At 48.5% G+C, this 15,710-nt stretch overlaps 1 protein-coding gene and 1 pseudogene across 1 annotated transcript in view; one reads left to right on the top strand and one right to left on the bottom strand.

Moving 5' to 3' along the window:
* Positions 1 to 15,239, top strand: part of CSMD2 (CUB and Sushi multiple domains 2) — a 567,391-nt gene extending 552,152 nt beyond the window's left edge. The window contains exons 63-71 of the mRNA XM_040619227.1: positions 1,504 to 1,615; positions 2,188 to 2,367; positions 7,543 to 7,605; positions 8,298 to 8,459; positions 10,124 to 10,236; positions 11,430 to 11,517; positions 12,901 to 13,039; positions 13,208 to 13,422; positions 14,098 to 15,239. Coding sequence (XP_040475161.1) covers positions 1,504 to 1,615; positions 2,188 to 2,367; positions 7,543 to 7,605; positions 8,298 to 8,459; positions 10,124 to 10,236; positions 11,430 to 11,517; positions 12,901 to 13,039; positions 13,208 to 13,367 — 1,017 coding nt within the window. The 3' untranslated portion in view covers positions 13,368 to 13,422; positions 14,098 to 15,239. The remainder of the gene's footprint in view (positions 1 to 1,503; positions 1,616 to 2,187; positions 2,368 to 7,542; positions 7,606 to 8,297; positions 8,460 to 10,123; positions 10,237 to 11,429; positions 11,518 to 12,900; positions 13,040 to 13,207; positions 13,423 to 14,097) is intronic.
* Positions 6,376 to 7,147, bottom strand: LOC121106375 (annotated as a pseudogene).
* Positions 15,240 to 15,710: the final 471 nt, after the last annotated feature.

The following is a 15,710-nucleotide window of genomic DNA, read 5'->3' as shown; positions in this document are numbered from 1 at the left end:
TTCTTTTGCATGCATCCAATATCACATAATATTTTTAAAAAGAGAAAGCAATGGGCCAGGTCACCTACGGCCCTTGAGGCCATGGTAAGCATTTTGGATTTTATTCTCAATGACACAGGAAACCATTTGAAGGGGACTCTAATCCATCATTTGAATGCTGCAGAGAGAGTGAATAATGGGTGTTTAGGACAGAGGCCCCCAGACCAGTAGGACACTGTTGTGGCTCAGGGGAGGGTGTGGTAGTGACGGTGACACGGAGAGAGGTGAAGGGGTCAGGATGGACTGTGGAGGCAGAACCAAGAGGACTCGCTGATGGATTGGAGGGAGGGGTTGAAGCAAAGGGAAGAATCAAGACTGACTTGAAGGTTTTGATCTGCACACCTGGACGGACAGAGGTGCCGCTGCTGAATGAGAGGATGAAATTCCAGACGAAGCGGTCAGGCCTGGAGCAAGGGAGTGGAAGCCGAGAGTTTCACTTGGCATTGGAGTTTTGGTCCCATAGGAACTAGGGACACATGAATGTTCTGAGCTGGGAAACAGAACATCCGAGTTGCAGCTTAGGAAGAGGGCAGAGAGCAGAGGGAGAGATGGAGCCCGTGGTTGCAGGGGTGTCGCATGGGACAGTGAAGGCTGGTGGACGGGGTAGGGGTGGGGGGACAACTGAGCAGAGGCAGAGATGGCAGCAGGGCGGTAATTCTGCCAACAGATGCTCACTAAGCAAGTGCCAGGCTCTACAGCAGAGCGATCTATAAAGAGGACAAGTCTCCCTTCCTAAGGAATGTGCAGATTCGTAGAAGAGACACACACAAGTCAGGATTGTGTGTTGTGCAGTGCTTCCCATTTTATAAAATGCTTTCAAATCCATCACCGCATTTCAGTGTCACAACACTGCGCTGTAGGCGTGGCAGGGCTGGCGGTCCCACGCTCGGCGCCGGAAGACTCAGACTTCGAGTTCCCGGCAGACTGTCACCCAGTGAGCAAATGTAGAAGCTGGACCTCAGACCAGGGTCTTCTGATTCTGAGTCAGGCATCTGTCCGCCACAGCAGAGCATGCTACATCTAAGAGCATTGCTCTGGCTCCGGGGCTTGGGTAAGGGCTGGTGGAAGAGGCAGAATGGCTGCCTCCAAGGGTAAATACTATTTAACCAGGCAGAGAAGTGGACGAAGGATGTTGCAGGTGCAGGCAAGGGTGTGGGTAGGAGCTGGGTGATGGGAAAGTGAGTAGTCAAGAGACAGGGTATGGGGGCGCCTGGGTGGCACAGCGGTTGAGCATCTGCCTTCGGCTCAGGGCGTGATCCTGGCGTTGTGGGATCGAGCCCCACATCAGGCTCTTCCGCTATGAGCCTGCTTCTTCCTCTCCCACTCCCCCTGCTTGTGTTCCCTCTCTCGCTGGCTGTCTTTGTCTCTGTCGAATAAATAAATAAAATATTAAAAAAAAGAGAGACAGGGTATGAAGCATCGCTGGATAGAAAGAGATGAAGGAAGCTTCTGTCCTCCCCACAGGTTGGAAGCACAGTGCTCTTCCGTTGCCAGAAAGGTTACCTGCTTCAGGGCTCCACCACCAGGACCTGCCTCCCCAACCTGACCTGGAGCGGAACCCCACCCGACTGTGTCCGTAAGTGCAGACTTCACTTGCATTCCCAGACAGTTCCTCTCGGCAACACGGTATCTCCCCCAGCTGGGCACCTGGGACATGCTCAAATGCTCTGAATGACAGGGAGCTCGTGACTTCTCCCTGGGACCAATACTGCTTTCTTTGTAGTCCTTATCCCTTGGGGCCTCATGGTAGCCATTTCCACACAAAAGCATTTCTGATATTTGAAAGCAATTCCTATGCCTTAGCAAAAAAGGAAGAACTTTCCAGTGGCAGCAAAAACTAACTGCTACAAGGTCAGCCCTCAGGATGAAAGATTTCAGGCTTTTGACCATAACTACTCCTCTTCCCCCAGGAAGAGTGCTGCAGGCGCCCAGGGGGGACTAAGCCAGGATCCACATAATGTCCATCCTGGCTGTACATCTAGACATCAAGGCTGAGGTTGGAGGGGAGGTTTGGGGAGGGGATGCTGGACATGAAAGGGGCCTAGAGGAGAGAGGAAGGAGATATTCCATGTAGGAATGGGAATAGTCAAAAGGCCGCCTAAAGACCCTAATCTCCCCAGGTCCAACACTGTCTTTCCTCTCGTCCAGCCCACCACTGCAAGCAGCCAGAGACACCATCCCATGCCAACGTTGGGGCCCTGGACTTGCCCTCCATGGGCTACACACTCCTCTACTCCTGCCAGGAGGGCTTCTCCCTCAAGGGTGGCTCCGAGCACCGCACCTGCAAAGCCGATGGCAGCTGGACAGGCAAACCACCCATCTGCCTGGGTGAGTGAGCCCACTCGGCGAACCTCTCCAGGGTGGGAGGTCATGGGTGACCGCTGAGCTTGAGCAGAAGACAGCAAGAGAGAAGGAAGAAATAGGATTTCCAGGAGCTGGATCCTGCTTCTGAGTTTCTGAGGCATTGAGCCTCTAGGAGATGAAACCAGAGCAGTCCAAAGAGGTACATAGTGAGGCCATCCCAAGTTTTATTTTGCTACCTTCTGCCTGAGCTAAAGAGTTATTTATTTATTTATTTATTTGAAAGAGAGTATATGTGTGCATGGTCTCTCTCCTCTCTCTCTTTCTCTCTCTCTCTTTCTCTCTCTCAAAAAAAAAAAAAAGGTAGACTTACCTTAAAAAAAAAAAAAAAGAATTGTTTTGTAGCCTAACATATGATCTGTCCTGGAGAATGTTCCACGGGCACTTGAGAAGAATGTGTATTCAGCTGCCGTTGGGTGGAATGTTCTCTAAGTGTCCAATAAATCAATCTGATCTACTGTGTAGGTTAGGCCCAGTGTTTCCTTATTGATTTGCTGTCTGGATGATTGATCTGTGGTTGAAAGGAAGGTATTGAAGTCCCAACTGTTACTGTGTTGCTGTCTGTTTCTCTGCCCAGATCTGTTCATATTTGCTTTATACTTAGGTGTGCTGATGTTGGGTGATAAATATTTAGAACTGTTATATCCTCATGATGAATTAACCGCTTGTCGTTATCTAATGACCTTCCTTGTCTCTTGTTGTAGTTTTTGGCTTAAAGCCTATTTTGTCTGATGTAAACATAGCTTCCCCTGCTCTCTCTTGGTCTCCATTTGCATAGAATATCTTTTTCCTTCACTTTGCCTTCTGCTCTATGTCCTTAAAACTGAAGTCAGTCTCTCATAGGCAGCATATTCATTGGGTCTGGTTTTTTTGTTTGTTTGTTGTTTTGTTTTGTACATTCAGCCACTCTCTGTGTTTGGATTGGAGAATTTAGTCCATTTACATTTAAAGTAGTTTTTGATAAGTACGGACTTCCTATTGCCATTTTCTTTTTTTTTTTTTTTTAAGATTTTATTTATTTATTCGACAGAGATAGAGATAGCCAGCGAGAGAGGGAGCACAAGCAGGGGGAGTGGGAGAGGAAGAAGCAGGCTCATAGCAGAGGAGTCTGATGTGGGGCTCGATCCCATAATGCCAGGATCACGCCCTGAGCCGAAGGCAGACGCTTAACCGCTGTGCCACCCAGGCGCCCCTCCTATTGCCATTTTCTTACTTGTTTTTCTGGCTGCTTTGTAGTTCCTTCTTTCCTTACTCTCTTCCTTTGGGATTTGACGAGTCTCTGTGGTGGTATGTTTTGATTCCTTTCTCTTTACCTTTTGCGCATCCACTAAAGGTTTTGTCTTGTGTTTACCACGAGGCTTACATAAAACATCTTATAGTTATGACAGTCTTTTTAAAGCCAATAACAACTTGGGCGCCTGGGTGGCTCAGTCAGTTAAGTGTCTGACTGTTAGTCTTGGCTCAGATCTTGGTCTTGATCTCAGGGTCATGAGTTCAAGCCCTGTACTGGGCTCTGTGCTGGGCGTGGAGCCTACTTAAAAATAATAAATAAATAATGAGTAAATAAAGCAAATAACCATTTAACTCTGAGTGCATGCAAAAGCTCTACATTTTTACACTCCCTTCCTACATTTTATGTTTTTGATGTAATAGTTGACATCTTTTAATACCATGTATTCCTTAACAAATTATTGCAGTTCTAGTTTGGGGTTGGGTTTTTTTTTTTTATTAGGCTCCACACCCAGCATGGAGCCCAATGCAAGGCTTGAACTCATGACCCGAAGATCAAGAACTGAGTGGAGATCAAGAGTCAGATGCTTAACCAGCTGAGCCACCCGGGTGCTCCTGCAGTTGTAGTGATTTTTAACACTTTTGTTTTTTAATCTTTATACTAGAGTTATAACTGATTTACCGATCACAATTACAATATTAGAGTATTCTGAATTTAACCATCTATTTGTCTGTATCAGTGAGTTTTACAGTTTCGTATGTTTTTATATTTAGATCCTTTCTTCTGCTTGAACTGCTGCTGTTGAACGTGTGTAGATGCACACTCAGTGTGTCCATGGCGGGAGGGGAATTTGGGAGCCTCCTATGTCACCATCTTGGTCCAGAGTCTCTTCAAGAGTTCTTTATATATCTAGATTATAAGACTCTTACCAGATACAAGATTTGCACATATTTTCTCCCATTTTATGGATTGTCTTTCACTTTCTTTTTTTAAAATTTACAAGTACTTTCTCCTTTATGTCGCTCATCACCTAAAATGAAATTAGACTGTCACATTTCAAGCTCCATTTTAGTCCTGTGTTAAATTTTTTTTCAAATGGAGTTTTTTTTTACAGCCTTATTGAGATATAATTGATATATAAAAATGCACATATTTAATGTGTACAACTTGATGAGTTTGGATCTTTTCACCTTCTTTTGGTATCCTTTTAAGCACAAAAGTCTTTCATATTAATGAACTCCAATTTATATTTTCTTTATTCATGCTTTCACATCATACCTAAGAAACCATTGCCAAATCCAGGGTCATGAAAACTTACGTCTGTGGTTTTTTTCTAAGAGTTTTATAGTTTTAGCTCCCAAATTTAGGTCTTTTTTCATTTTGGGGGTGGGGGGTTAGGGGAAGTTGTTTGGGGTCCAAATTCATTCTTTTGCATGTGGATGTCTAGTTGTCCCAGCTCCATTTGTTGGAAAGACTATTCTTCACTGTTCATTGAATTTTCTTGGCACCCTTGTCAAAGATCATCTGACCGTAAACATGTGAGCTCATGTCTGGATCCTCAGCTTTATCCACTGGTCTGTATGACTGCCTCTGTGACATCACCACAGTTCTGATTACAATAGCTTTGTAATAAGTTCTGAAGCTGGAAAGCCTACACACTCCTTTTCTTCCTTTTCAAGATTGTTTTGGCTTTTCTGGGCCCCTTTTATTTCTGTATGAACTTTAGGATTGGATTGTGAAATTCTGCAAAACAGCTGGGATTCTGACAGGGGTTGCAGTAAATCTGTACGTCAGTCTGGGGAGTGTTGCCGTTGGAACAGTATTAAGTCTTCCAGTCCATGAGCCTGGGATGTCTTTCCATTTAGTTAGATCTCTAATTCCTTCTAACGATGGTTTCTCATTTTCACTCTACACATCTTGCACTTCCTTGGTCACATTTAGTCAAGTTTTATTGTTTTTGATGCTATTATGTACTTGTGTATAAAAATACAAAATGCTTCAGATGAAGTTGAATTTCAATTCAGCCCCTTACTGTGTGGTCTTTGGCAAGCCTCTTCACTTCTCTGCCTCTTAACGAGTTTCTCTTCTATAAAATGGAGACAGTAATCTGGACCTCAAAGTTTTGAGAGCAGGAGTAAATGAAATAATGTGAATAACATGGCCTAGCACAGCTCCTGGCCCATAAGCTTTCTCCCTCTTACTCCCTTCATCTTATAAAACCTAAGACAGTAATTTTCATCATACAAGTACTTGACTGAGTCACTGTGGGAAATTTCTCCACAACCTTCTGTACATAAGCTGCCGTCTGGAGTCGGAAGGATGGTGCTCAAACTCTAGCCTCCTCAAGGAGATAGCAGGGAGAGTCTGCCCCTCCTTGGTGACGAGGCAGTTATTTCCGTTGTTTCTGTGCAAAAGAAGAAAAGACATGAACTCTGGCCGACTGTCACCTCATGTTCATAACCTCATTTATTCAGCGCAGGCCTGTGAGGTATGTTTCAGTATTTTCCCATGTTTCCAATGAGGCAATAGATACTCTGAGGGATAAGGTGACTGGTCCAGGTCACACATCATGATGTAGCACCGCTGGGACCTGAACGCTCAGGCCCAGAGCCTGTGACTTTGCCTGTGAGGGCTTCTCGGTCTTTTTGCTCCCCACGCACAAGTGCCTGATTGAATTCAGCTGTAGACTGAAGTGTATAGAAACTGCTGTGAGAGGGATGACAGCCTCAGGCCATGGGCAGCTGCTAGTAGCCTCCGTTACCTTTTATGATCTCTGAAAGTGCTTCGAGAATCATCGGCACACCAGTGGTAAAAGTAATGGTGAACGCAACGATCAGAAGGAGACCCAAGACCAGGGCCCGGATGTTCAGGCACTTGGAGGCAGAGACATAGGCCAGGGACCCAGTCACGTCGCCTGCCATCTTCCACTCCCTAGGCTTCATAGAGTAGGCGAATGCCCGGAAGCCCAGACTGTGTTGAACAGGGACCGGATGATATGATCGGACATGGAGGTCTTGCTGTACATGTTGATCGTGGTGGTTGCCCGAGGAGCCAAGCCCTGGGGCACCCCCAGTACAGCCCCCTCGTGCTCCTCCTTGAGCATCTCCTGGGTTGGGAGGGACGCCGGTGTGGATGCCAGAGAATTGTGGTTCGTGGTGGGAGACGGGGCAGCTGTTGCAGGCTTCTCAGTCTTAACATCATCACTCCAAGGGAAGGCACCACGCCACTCAACTCCCAACCAGGCCTCAAAGAGTTCACTTTTGATTGGTGGAAGGTCCTCCTTTGTGCCAGGCATCCGGGAGGAAAGCAGAGTGGGACAGGGCTTTTTAACCGAGAGTCATCAGTAAGGGCATTCGGTAGATCTAGGTACAAGGGTGGCAAAAGAGACAGCTTTGTTGTCCTTTATCTCTTACCGAAATTTAGCACCTCCTTTAAGTTGAAAGGTAGACACAAACCCACAGCAGTGTTGACGATACCTGTGACTTTGTCACCAATAAAAATTGCCGAGATTTTCATATTATATTACAGTTGTTACTGATATCATGAAATATTGCTTATGCTCCTGGCTACTTCAAGGATACAGTAGTGACTGGACCTGCTACTAGATCCTGTTATTTAATGCAGTAATAAAGAATCCCATATCTACCTGCATCCTAATTCTTTCACATGTCAATGACTATAATTGATAAAATGGGTTTCCTTTTAACTCTCTCTGTTTTATTATTCCGAGAGGAGTCAGTCCATAGCATCACCAGACCATCAAAGTATCTACTCCCAAGCTAAGAGGATAAGTCTAAAGCAAGATCTCAAAGAACCCATTGACCTAGTGTCCGAGAGGTGGCCATTATTTTTTCCAATAGAGTGTAGACCAGAGGCTGAACCTGTGTTCTTCCATTCTCTTTCCCCAGCAGAGGTCCGGCCTAGTGGGAGACCCATCAACACTGCCCGGGAGCCACCACTCACCCAAGCTTCTGGTAGGTACGATCCAGATCTTCAGTTCAAGAAACTGGTGTGGATTCCTTTGCCTAGTTACCCAGAAACATGCACACGACTTTCCGAGTACTCAGTGAAAGGGTATGAAAACTGTCTACAGAGCCAAACAGATTCCTCCACCCACTACCCACCCCTGACAAATGTCAAGAGGAAGTGAGCCTGAAGGAAACAGAAACCTCATCCAGAAGAGTCCAAAGCCTTCCAGAAACACATCCAGAGCTTCGAGCTCTGGAGCCATTGTTTACCACAATCCCCCTAGCACAGGACTGGCCAGTGTGTAGTCACACAGACACAGAAACCCAGGTCCTCCCCAGGGAACTTCCTGGAAATTGTTACTTTTTTAACACAGGTATTGTCTCTTTCAAAATGCGATGTCCAGACCTGGGCACATAACTACAGGTGTGGCCCAACCAATGCAAAATTATTATAGACTGTCATATCCTTTTTTGAACTTTATGCTTTTATTTACCACATTAGCATGTGTGTTATATAAGAAGGAAACTAGAGTTGGCAGCATATTCAGTTCAAGTTCCATTTTGGATCACAAGAGGACCAGAGCACTCCACCATCCTCTCCCACGTGAAGCTTTGGGGAAAACAATCTCAGTGAGTGAACTGGAATCAGCCACCAGGTGGCCTCAGTCCCTCTCACATCTGTTTCTCAATTCCTCCAGTTCCTGGGGATGTTTTTGCCAAGAACTCCCTATGGAAAGGGGCCTATGAGTACCAGGGGAAGAAGCAGCCGGCCATGCTCAGAGTGACTGGATTCCAAGTTGTCAACAGCAAGGTCAATGCCACCATGATTGACCACAGTGGCGTGGAGGTGCACTTGGCTGGTAAGGAGCAGACCACCCCTCTGAAAGCCCGGGTGTGGTAGGCATGGGCAGTGGGCGGGCACACGCCCTCTACAAGGACAAGTCTACTGTCACTGGAACCTCATGTCCTGGGGGAGGGACTTGTCTGATGGGCAGGAGGAGGAGAAAGTGTCTGTTCATCTTTGTTTGCATGATAAAATCACCAGGGACTAAAAGGAAATGGTTAGATGACAAACATTAATAACTTGAACAGAAAAAGACTTAAATAAAGAGAAAAGAGACTGAAATCCCTAAAACAGAACCAAAAATAGGGACAGAAAATTCCCAGAAGCCAAAATACAGTCAATTAACAAAAGAAAAAATATTTTTCAGTAGTAATCAAAAAGCTAAAAATAAACAGAAAATGTCATTTTCCACTTGCGCACTAAGATTTTTTTTTTAAGTGATAAACGTTAATGCTGGTCATGGTCCAGTGAAGGCACTGATGCACTTGGTGGTCAAAGTGTCAAATAGTACAGTTCTAGAAAGCACTTTGGCAGGTTGTGTCAAGATCCCTGAAAATTATTGAACCCATTTAATTCTATTTCTAAGAATTTTTATCATAAAAAATAGCTATGGAGGGAGTCAAACATTCCTGAATAAAGGATGTTCACATTACAGGGCTATTTGTATTACATAAAAACTGGAAAGAGAAAATTGTCCAAAAACAACAAAATGGATATATTAATTATAATACATCTGCTAGATAAAATAGTGTGTCCGTTTGGGGGCAAATGGACCTACCATAGTGCATTTACAATGTGACTCCAGTTTTTAAAGGAAATATTATATTCATAAGAAAGAAGACTGGGGGGTGACTGTGGCTCAGTCGGTTAAGCGTCTGCCTTAGGCTCAGGTCATGATCCTAAGGTCCTGGGACTGAGCCCCCGCATCAGGCTCCCTGCTCAGCAGGGAGTCGGCTTCCCCCTGTCCTTCTGCAGCTCCCCCCACTCATGCACTCTCTCTCTCGAATAAATAAAATCTTAAAAAAAAAAAGAAAGAAATTTGGAAATAATTCCACCAAAAGGTTAACAGTGACTATTTCTTAGTGATATCAGAAATGATTTCTTTTTTCTTCCTGCATCTCTGCATTTCCCAAAATTCCCCCAATTTTCCATCTTTTTATAATCAGGAAAACTAAATCTCTCAGAAAGCAAACATTTCTGGAAGAGATGGACAAAGGAATGCATGAGTGAACGGATGTAGACATTAATACGCGGCCCACATACAATCATGCCCACTCATTCGTGGGAGCGCACACAGAAACAACAGGTTCACTCATTTGCTCTAAGGCAGAGTTGAAAAGACATTCTCAGAAGCCCACGTACATGCCTCGTGCACTCCGGCACCCACGAAATACGTTAACAGACACATTAACGTATGCAGAATCATATTCGCTTTATTCTGACGTGTGCGTGTCTTTGAAGGGTCACAAACACAGGTCAAACCCACTTGTCTGTAACACACACATTCTTGTGTGCCCTCACAGCCCACACAGACTGACAGGCAACACTACGCTCACCTCCTGGAGGTCATGCGCACAATGTTGACATCAACATCGACACACGAAATTCCACATACACGCAAATGTGGGTTTGCAGATTTGTCCAGATCTTTCGTGTATTCTCTGAACTCCCTTCTCCCAGGAATTTACAAGAAAGAAGATTTCCATCTCCTGCTCCAGGTTTACCAGATTACAGGGCCTGTGGAGATCTTTGTGAACAAGTTCAAAGACGGTCACTGGGCTTTAGATGGGCACGTAAGTACGGCAAAATCTCAGTCCTTGACCTCCTGTGCCCTTGCCCCGCCGTTGATTCCCAGATCACAGGCAGGGAAGGGGGAAGAAGAGAGTGGAAATGCGTAGGATCGACATGAAAACTTGGGAGGTTTTCTTGGGGGCCAGGACTGGGATCAGGGGAGTCCTCATCTGCTAGTGAAGTGGGTAAAGGAACAGATAAAGGGGCTAGGAGGCTGAGTGTCCGGAGGGCCGGCACATCTGAGTGATGCGGAGTAGCTTCTGATGTTCGAGCAGGAAGCAAGGAACCCGAACAGTGGTGTAAGAGTGAGCTCGAGCAAGCTGGAGTAATGGCGTGTGCCAGGATATGGGACAAGGCAGTGGGTCCCCGGAGACTACTTCAAATATCCGCTCACATTTGAGGATGTGATTACAGATGACTTAGCACAGCCTGAGAGACCAAGACACAGGGGAGAAGATACGGCTTTCTTGCCTTCCCTTGTGGGAAAGCCTTACCACATTCTAGGGCATTCCTAAGGCAGAACGCAGATCCATACGGATGCTCGTCTGCCCGTCCCTGCCAATTTCACGGGAGGGGAACTGCGCATAGTGTCACGTGTCACATCTGTGGCTTCCCTGTCCCGGATTGTTGATGCTGGACGTGGAAGGGTGGGAAGGAGGGAGGTCACGGTGGCCAGAGTAGCAGAGAGCTGAGGAGTCAGGGCACATCCGCAGGGACCAGACGGATGAGCCAAGAAGACTTCCATCCCCAACTGCCTCCTCCAGTTAGTAGCTGTTGGAACTGTGATGAACCGTCCAAAGTGTGTTCAGTCTGCTGGGTACACTTGAATCATGGCTCGGGGGTTCCAGCGGCCCTTGACGGTCGTTTTCACCACGGTGATAACGGCTAACAGTTCTCTAGGCCCAGAAGTGTCCTCAGTGCCCTCTCTGCGGGAGCTCGCACAGGCCTCACCGCCACCCTGCGCACAGGTACTGTTGTAACTCACACCTGACAAGTGAGAGGCCCCCACAGATGAAGTGATTGGACCAGTAGACCATGAAGCTCCTCCCCGCCTCCTACGAGCACACGGGGCGCCGGCCCCACCCCCGGCACCACAGTCCCGGGGCGACAACAGAGTCTGCCCGCACGCGCCAGGAGGGCGTGTGACTCTGCCTGGCATGCCCCCATCTCACGGCCTCTGCCCTCACCTTCACAGGTCTCCTCGGAGTCCCCAGGAGGCACCTTCATCTACCAAGGCTCGGTCAAGGGCCAAGGCTTTGGGCAGTTCGGCTTTCAAAGACTTGGTAACTATAACTAGCATTTGTCCCCTGGAAGGGAGACACTTGTGTACTGGGGCCAGGGGGAGAGGAGTGAAGTTCACAGCCAAATCCTGGGGTTCTTGACCATTTGAGGGTCATGGACGCCTTTGAGATTCTGATAAGGGCTATGGAATACGTCCCCAGAAACAAGCACATACACTTAATACACTCAACCTTTGCCAAACAGTTTCATGGCCAGGCCTGGAGTCGAGAGCCCCAGCTTACGGGAGGTTGGGTCTCAGATACAACCCCCAGCAACACCAGCCACCAGCCCTTGGGCACCACACGGACACCCCCATGCAGATGTGGGGTTCTCAAGGGTGCCTTTGTTCACACTGTCCTTTTTCTCCCCGAGCAGTCCCGGTAGGTGGCTCTTCTCTGGCAAATTTACCCTGCCTGCCGCAGTCATGGGCATCCAGTCTCCTCCCTTCAGAGACGGACCTGACCCAGAGCCTCAGACTCTAGTCGGGGGAGGGTACCTGGTTTCTCCAAGGCGGTGGGAGGGGAGACAGGAGGCAGTCATGGGTGCGCCAGAGTCAGCTCTATGCACCTGAGTGCTGACACCACCATGCCAGGGGCCCTGCCTGCATTGTCTTGCAGCTCTGACCTTCGGGAAGCTTCTCCTTGTCTTCGTGGAAATCTGCTTCCCTGTCATTCCCACTCTCCTCCCCCGGAGGAGTTCTTAGCTCGCCCTTGTGCGGAGCATGGAGTAAGATCTCTCTCTCTTCCCTACAGCAGCCCTTCAAGTACTTGAAGACAGGTCCCCTGGCCCCTCAGCCTGACACAGGCTAGGGTTCTCATTCTGGCTTCACAACTGACTCCCTGTCCCCCAAGGCAGACCTGTCCCGTCTTGGAGCCTCCACCCGGGGTGAGGTGGGCCACTTAGCGGGCCGCGTGTCTCCCTGTGCTCCCCTGAGCCCTCCCAGCCTTGTGCCAGGAGGGCCACAGCGGAGGAGGGGAGACCCGCCCGAGGCAGCTCACACCTCCTCTCCCACGACCACCCCAGCAGGCCCACCCACACCTGTTTTGTATTTTGGCTTCCTCATAAGGTTTTATCTGATTAAATGCTTCTATGGCCAAGAGAAGTTTCAAAACTTCTGAAGGCGGCTCCCTTTGAAGCTGTGACACGGTTTTAGGTTCTCTCGCAGACTGCCTTCCCCGGGACTGAACACGGTCCTCTGCGTGTGACCTGCCCAGCCCATGTGGGGCGTCTTCTCCCGGGGGACTGTCTGAGTGGGGGGGAAGGCAGCTGGCACGGTGTCTGGGCTGCAGGAGAGGACCTCCCCACCCGCGGCCACACCGCCCCGGGGCTGTCCCCTCACACATCACGTCTCTGTGACCTGAGGTTTCTGCTCTGTGACCTTGCAGACCTCAGGCTGCTGGAGTCCGACCCCGAGTCCATCGGCCGCCACTTTGCTTCCAACAGCAGCTCAGTGGCAGCCGCAATCCTGGTGCCTTTCATCGCCCTCATCATCGCGGGCTTTGTGCTTTATCTCTACAAGCACAGGTATGGGGGGCGCAGGAGGGGGTCGGGCCCCATCCCTGACCCCAACCCCCCACACACAGCCTTCCCGGGGCCTTGTGAAAGGAAGAACAAGCTCCCGCCCCCTCCCTCTCCCCCTTCAGACCCTGAGCCCCCCCTCTTTGTCTTGGTCACTTGCCGTCTTATTCCCAGGAGAAGACCCAAAGTTCCGTTCAATGGCTATGCTGGCCATGAGAACACGAACGTTCGGGCCACATTCGAGAACCCAATGTACGACCGCAACATCCAGCCCACAGACATCATGGCCACGGAGGCGGAGTTCACCGTCAGCACAGTGTGTACAGCGGTATAGCCACCAGGCCTGGCTGCCACCGCCGCCGCCACCGAGAGCCCGCCTCCGGCAGCCGGTGAGGAGGGGGCGGGCGGCACGTGCACAGGGACACCCCCACCTACAGACGCGGGGGGCGGGGGGCGGCAGGGCCGTGTGCGGAGGATTGCTGTGTGCCAGACACTGAGCTAGGGACTGCCCCCCCCCCGGGGTGGGTACTGTCTTTATCCCCATTCGATGGGAAGACTGAGGTCCGGGAAAAGGAATGAACTCGACCAAGATCACACAGCTAGTAAGGAGCAGGGGCCGAATGCAGTCCCAGGCGGGCCGACTCCAGAGACTGTGCTCTTAGCCATGGGCTTGGCACGACAGCCAAGTAGAACATGTCGGTCAGGGCTCTCCAGAGACAGGTGCGTGTGTGTGTGCAGAACACATACATAAAATACGCATACCACACGTGTGACATCTGCATATCTGTGTCCACACAGGAAGACACACGCATGTGATATCTCGATATAGGGATATCCACCTAAGAGGTGGGGATACATGTGTGTGTGTTGTATGTATACATAGAGGAAATGGGGGAGATTGAGTTTAAGGAATTGGGTCACGTGATTGTGGGGCTGGGAAGTCTGAAGTCCACAGGGCAGGGCTGCAGGCTGGAAATTCCACCAGGGGTTGATTTCGTCTTGATCCAAAGGCCATCTGGAGGCAGAATTCCTTCCTCTTCAGAGACCTTAATTTTTCTTCTCAGGCCTTCAACTGATTGGATGAGGCCCACCTCTGTGGGCTGGGTAATCTGCTTGACTCAAAGTCTACTGATTTAAGTGTTAACACACCTAAAAAAATCCCTCACAGCAACATCTAGACCTGCATTTGACCAAACAGCTAGTAGTGTTTGACCGGAACCCTGTCGAGTCGACGTGTCAGATTAGCCACCACGTTGAGCATAATAGCTGGGCTGACGCAGTCCTTCCCTGTCTCCAATTCCCCCTTCCCTTCTCTGAGTCCACTTTCTCCTCTAGATTATTTCTCTGGCTTAAGTCTAAGCTTAAAATTGTAGGTATTATCATAATTTGTACATAAAGAGATAAAAATTATTTTCAGAATATACAGAGGCAACTATTAAACACAAATAATTAACTTACTGAGTTTTCCACATCCTTTGACATCGATCTGAAACAAACATTAAAGAAGGGGGAGAAATTATTCCAGAATTCCTCACTTAATGCTGAGGTTTAATCTTTATGATCCCTCTGTACTTTTTCCTACTCAGAACTCGTACAAATAGAAAGCAAAAAAGAAAAAGGAAAATCCCCTCTGATGGCATAAATCAGGCCTTATGGGTGATCAGTAATGACCCTGCACTTCGAGCTGCTGAATTACTGAACAGTGTAAGAGAGAAATCAGAATGCCCCCTGATCTGCCCCTCCCCACCCCCTGCTCCCTATCTCGGGCTCCACTGGGTCCCCACTCCTGCGTGCACAATGTGTCACCTGCGGGTCACGTGCCGCTGGTGGCTCCAGATCTAAGCAGCCCTCAGCATGGCCCATCATCAGCCTTCGGGACTTCAGAATATTCCACCCAGCCTGCAGCTCTCCAGCGAGGCTGCTCTGGAGAGGGGCCCACCGCGCTTGGCCCAGAGAGGAGCACAGCGAAAACACCAAGAAAGCATTGCGCGGCCCAGGGAGGGAATGTGTGAAGAGCCACCCTGAACACACACATACGTTTAAAATGAATAATTAGGTGATAAATTCAAATGATGGCTAACAAGAACAGCTGAAATTAAAAGAACAACCCAAAGCAGGGAAATCATGGAGACCTGTGGGGTCGGTGCGTGAGGGCTGTGTTGTGGCTTTCATGGGCCTTTTCCTCCATTAAAAAAATATACATTAAACATGATAGTTGACAACTGTGTTATAAAGATGTCTATAATCCAGTCTGGACACACTTTTATATGCCCGTTATTATCATATTCATATTTTTTCCTTCTGATTTTGAAAGAAACTAAAATTAAACAATTTTCCTGGGCCCCTGAAAGTGTGGTGACCCCTAAGCATTGGGTCTCTTGTGCCTCATGGATAAGTCGACACTGCCAGGAAAAAAAAGACGGTATTGGGAAAATGTGTGTCCTGCTATGTGTGTCCCCACCTACACCCCGTCCTCAGTCTGGGGAGGTCAAAGATCAAGGCTACTAATTTACTTCTTTCCCCTTTACCCCTCTTTGCTTTGCCTCTTTTCTCTCGCCTGCTTCTGCTCCCCGCCACCACCCCTCCGCCCCCGGCCGTGCCTCTCTTGTTTCCAATCTCTGGTGCGATCTGTCTGTCCCCAGTTCTCCAGGGGACAGGCAGTCAGCCCCCTGAGCAC

The sequence above is a fragment of the Ursus maritimus genome, unplaced genomic scaffold, assembly GCF_017311325.1.
Source record: "Ursus maritimus isolate PB19 unplaced genomic scaffold, ASM1731132v1 scaffold_32, whole genome shotgun sequence".
Taxonomy (NCBI): domain Eukaryota; kingdom Metazoa; phylum Chordata; class Mammalia; order Carnivora; family Ursidae; genus Ursus; species Ursus maritimus.
Note: the sequence above shows the minus strand (reverse complement) of the source record. Positions and strands in the feature narration are given on the sequence as shown.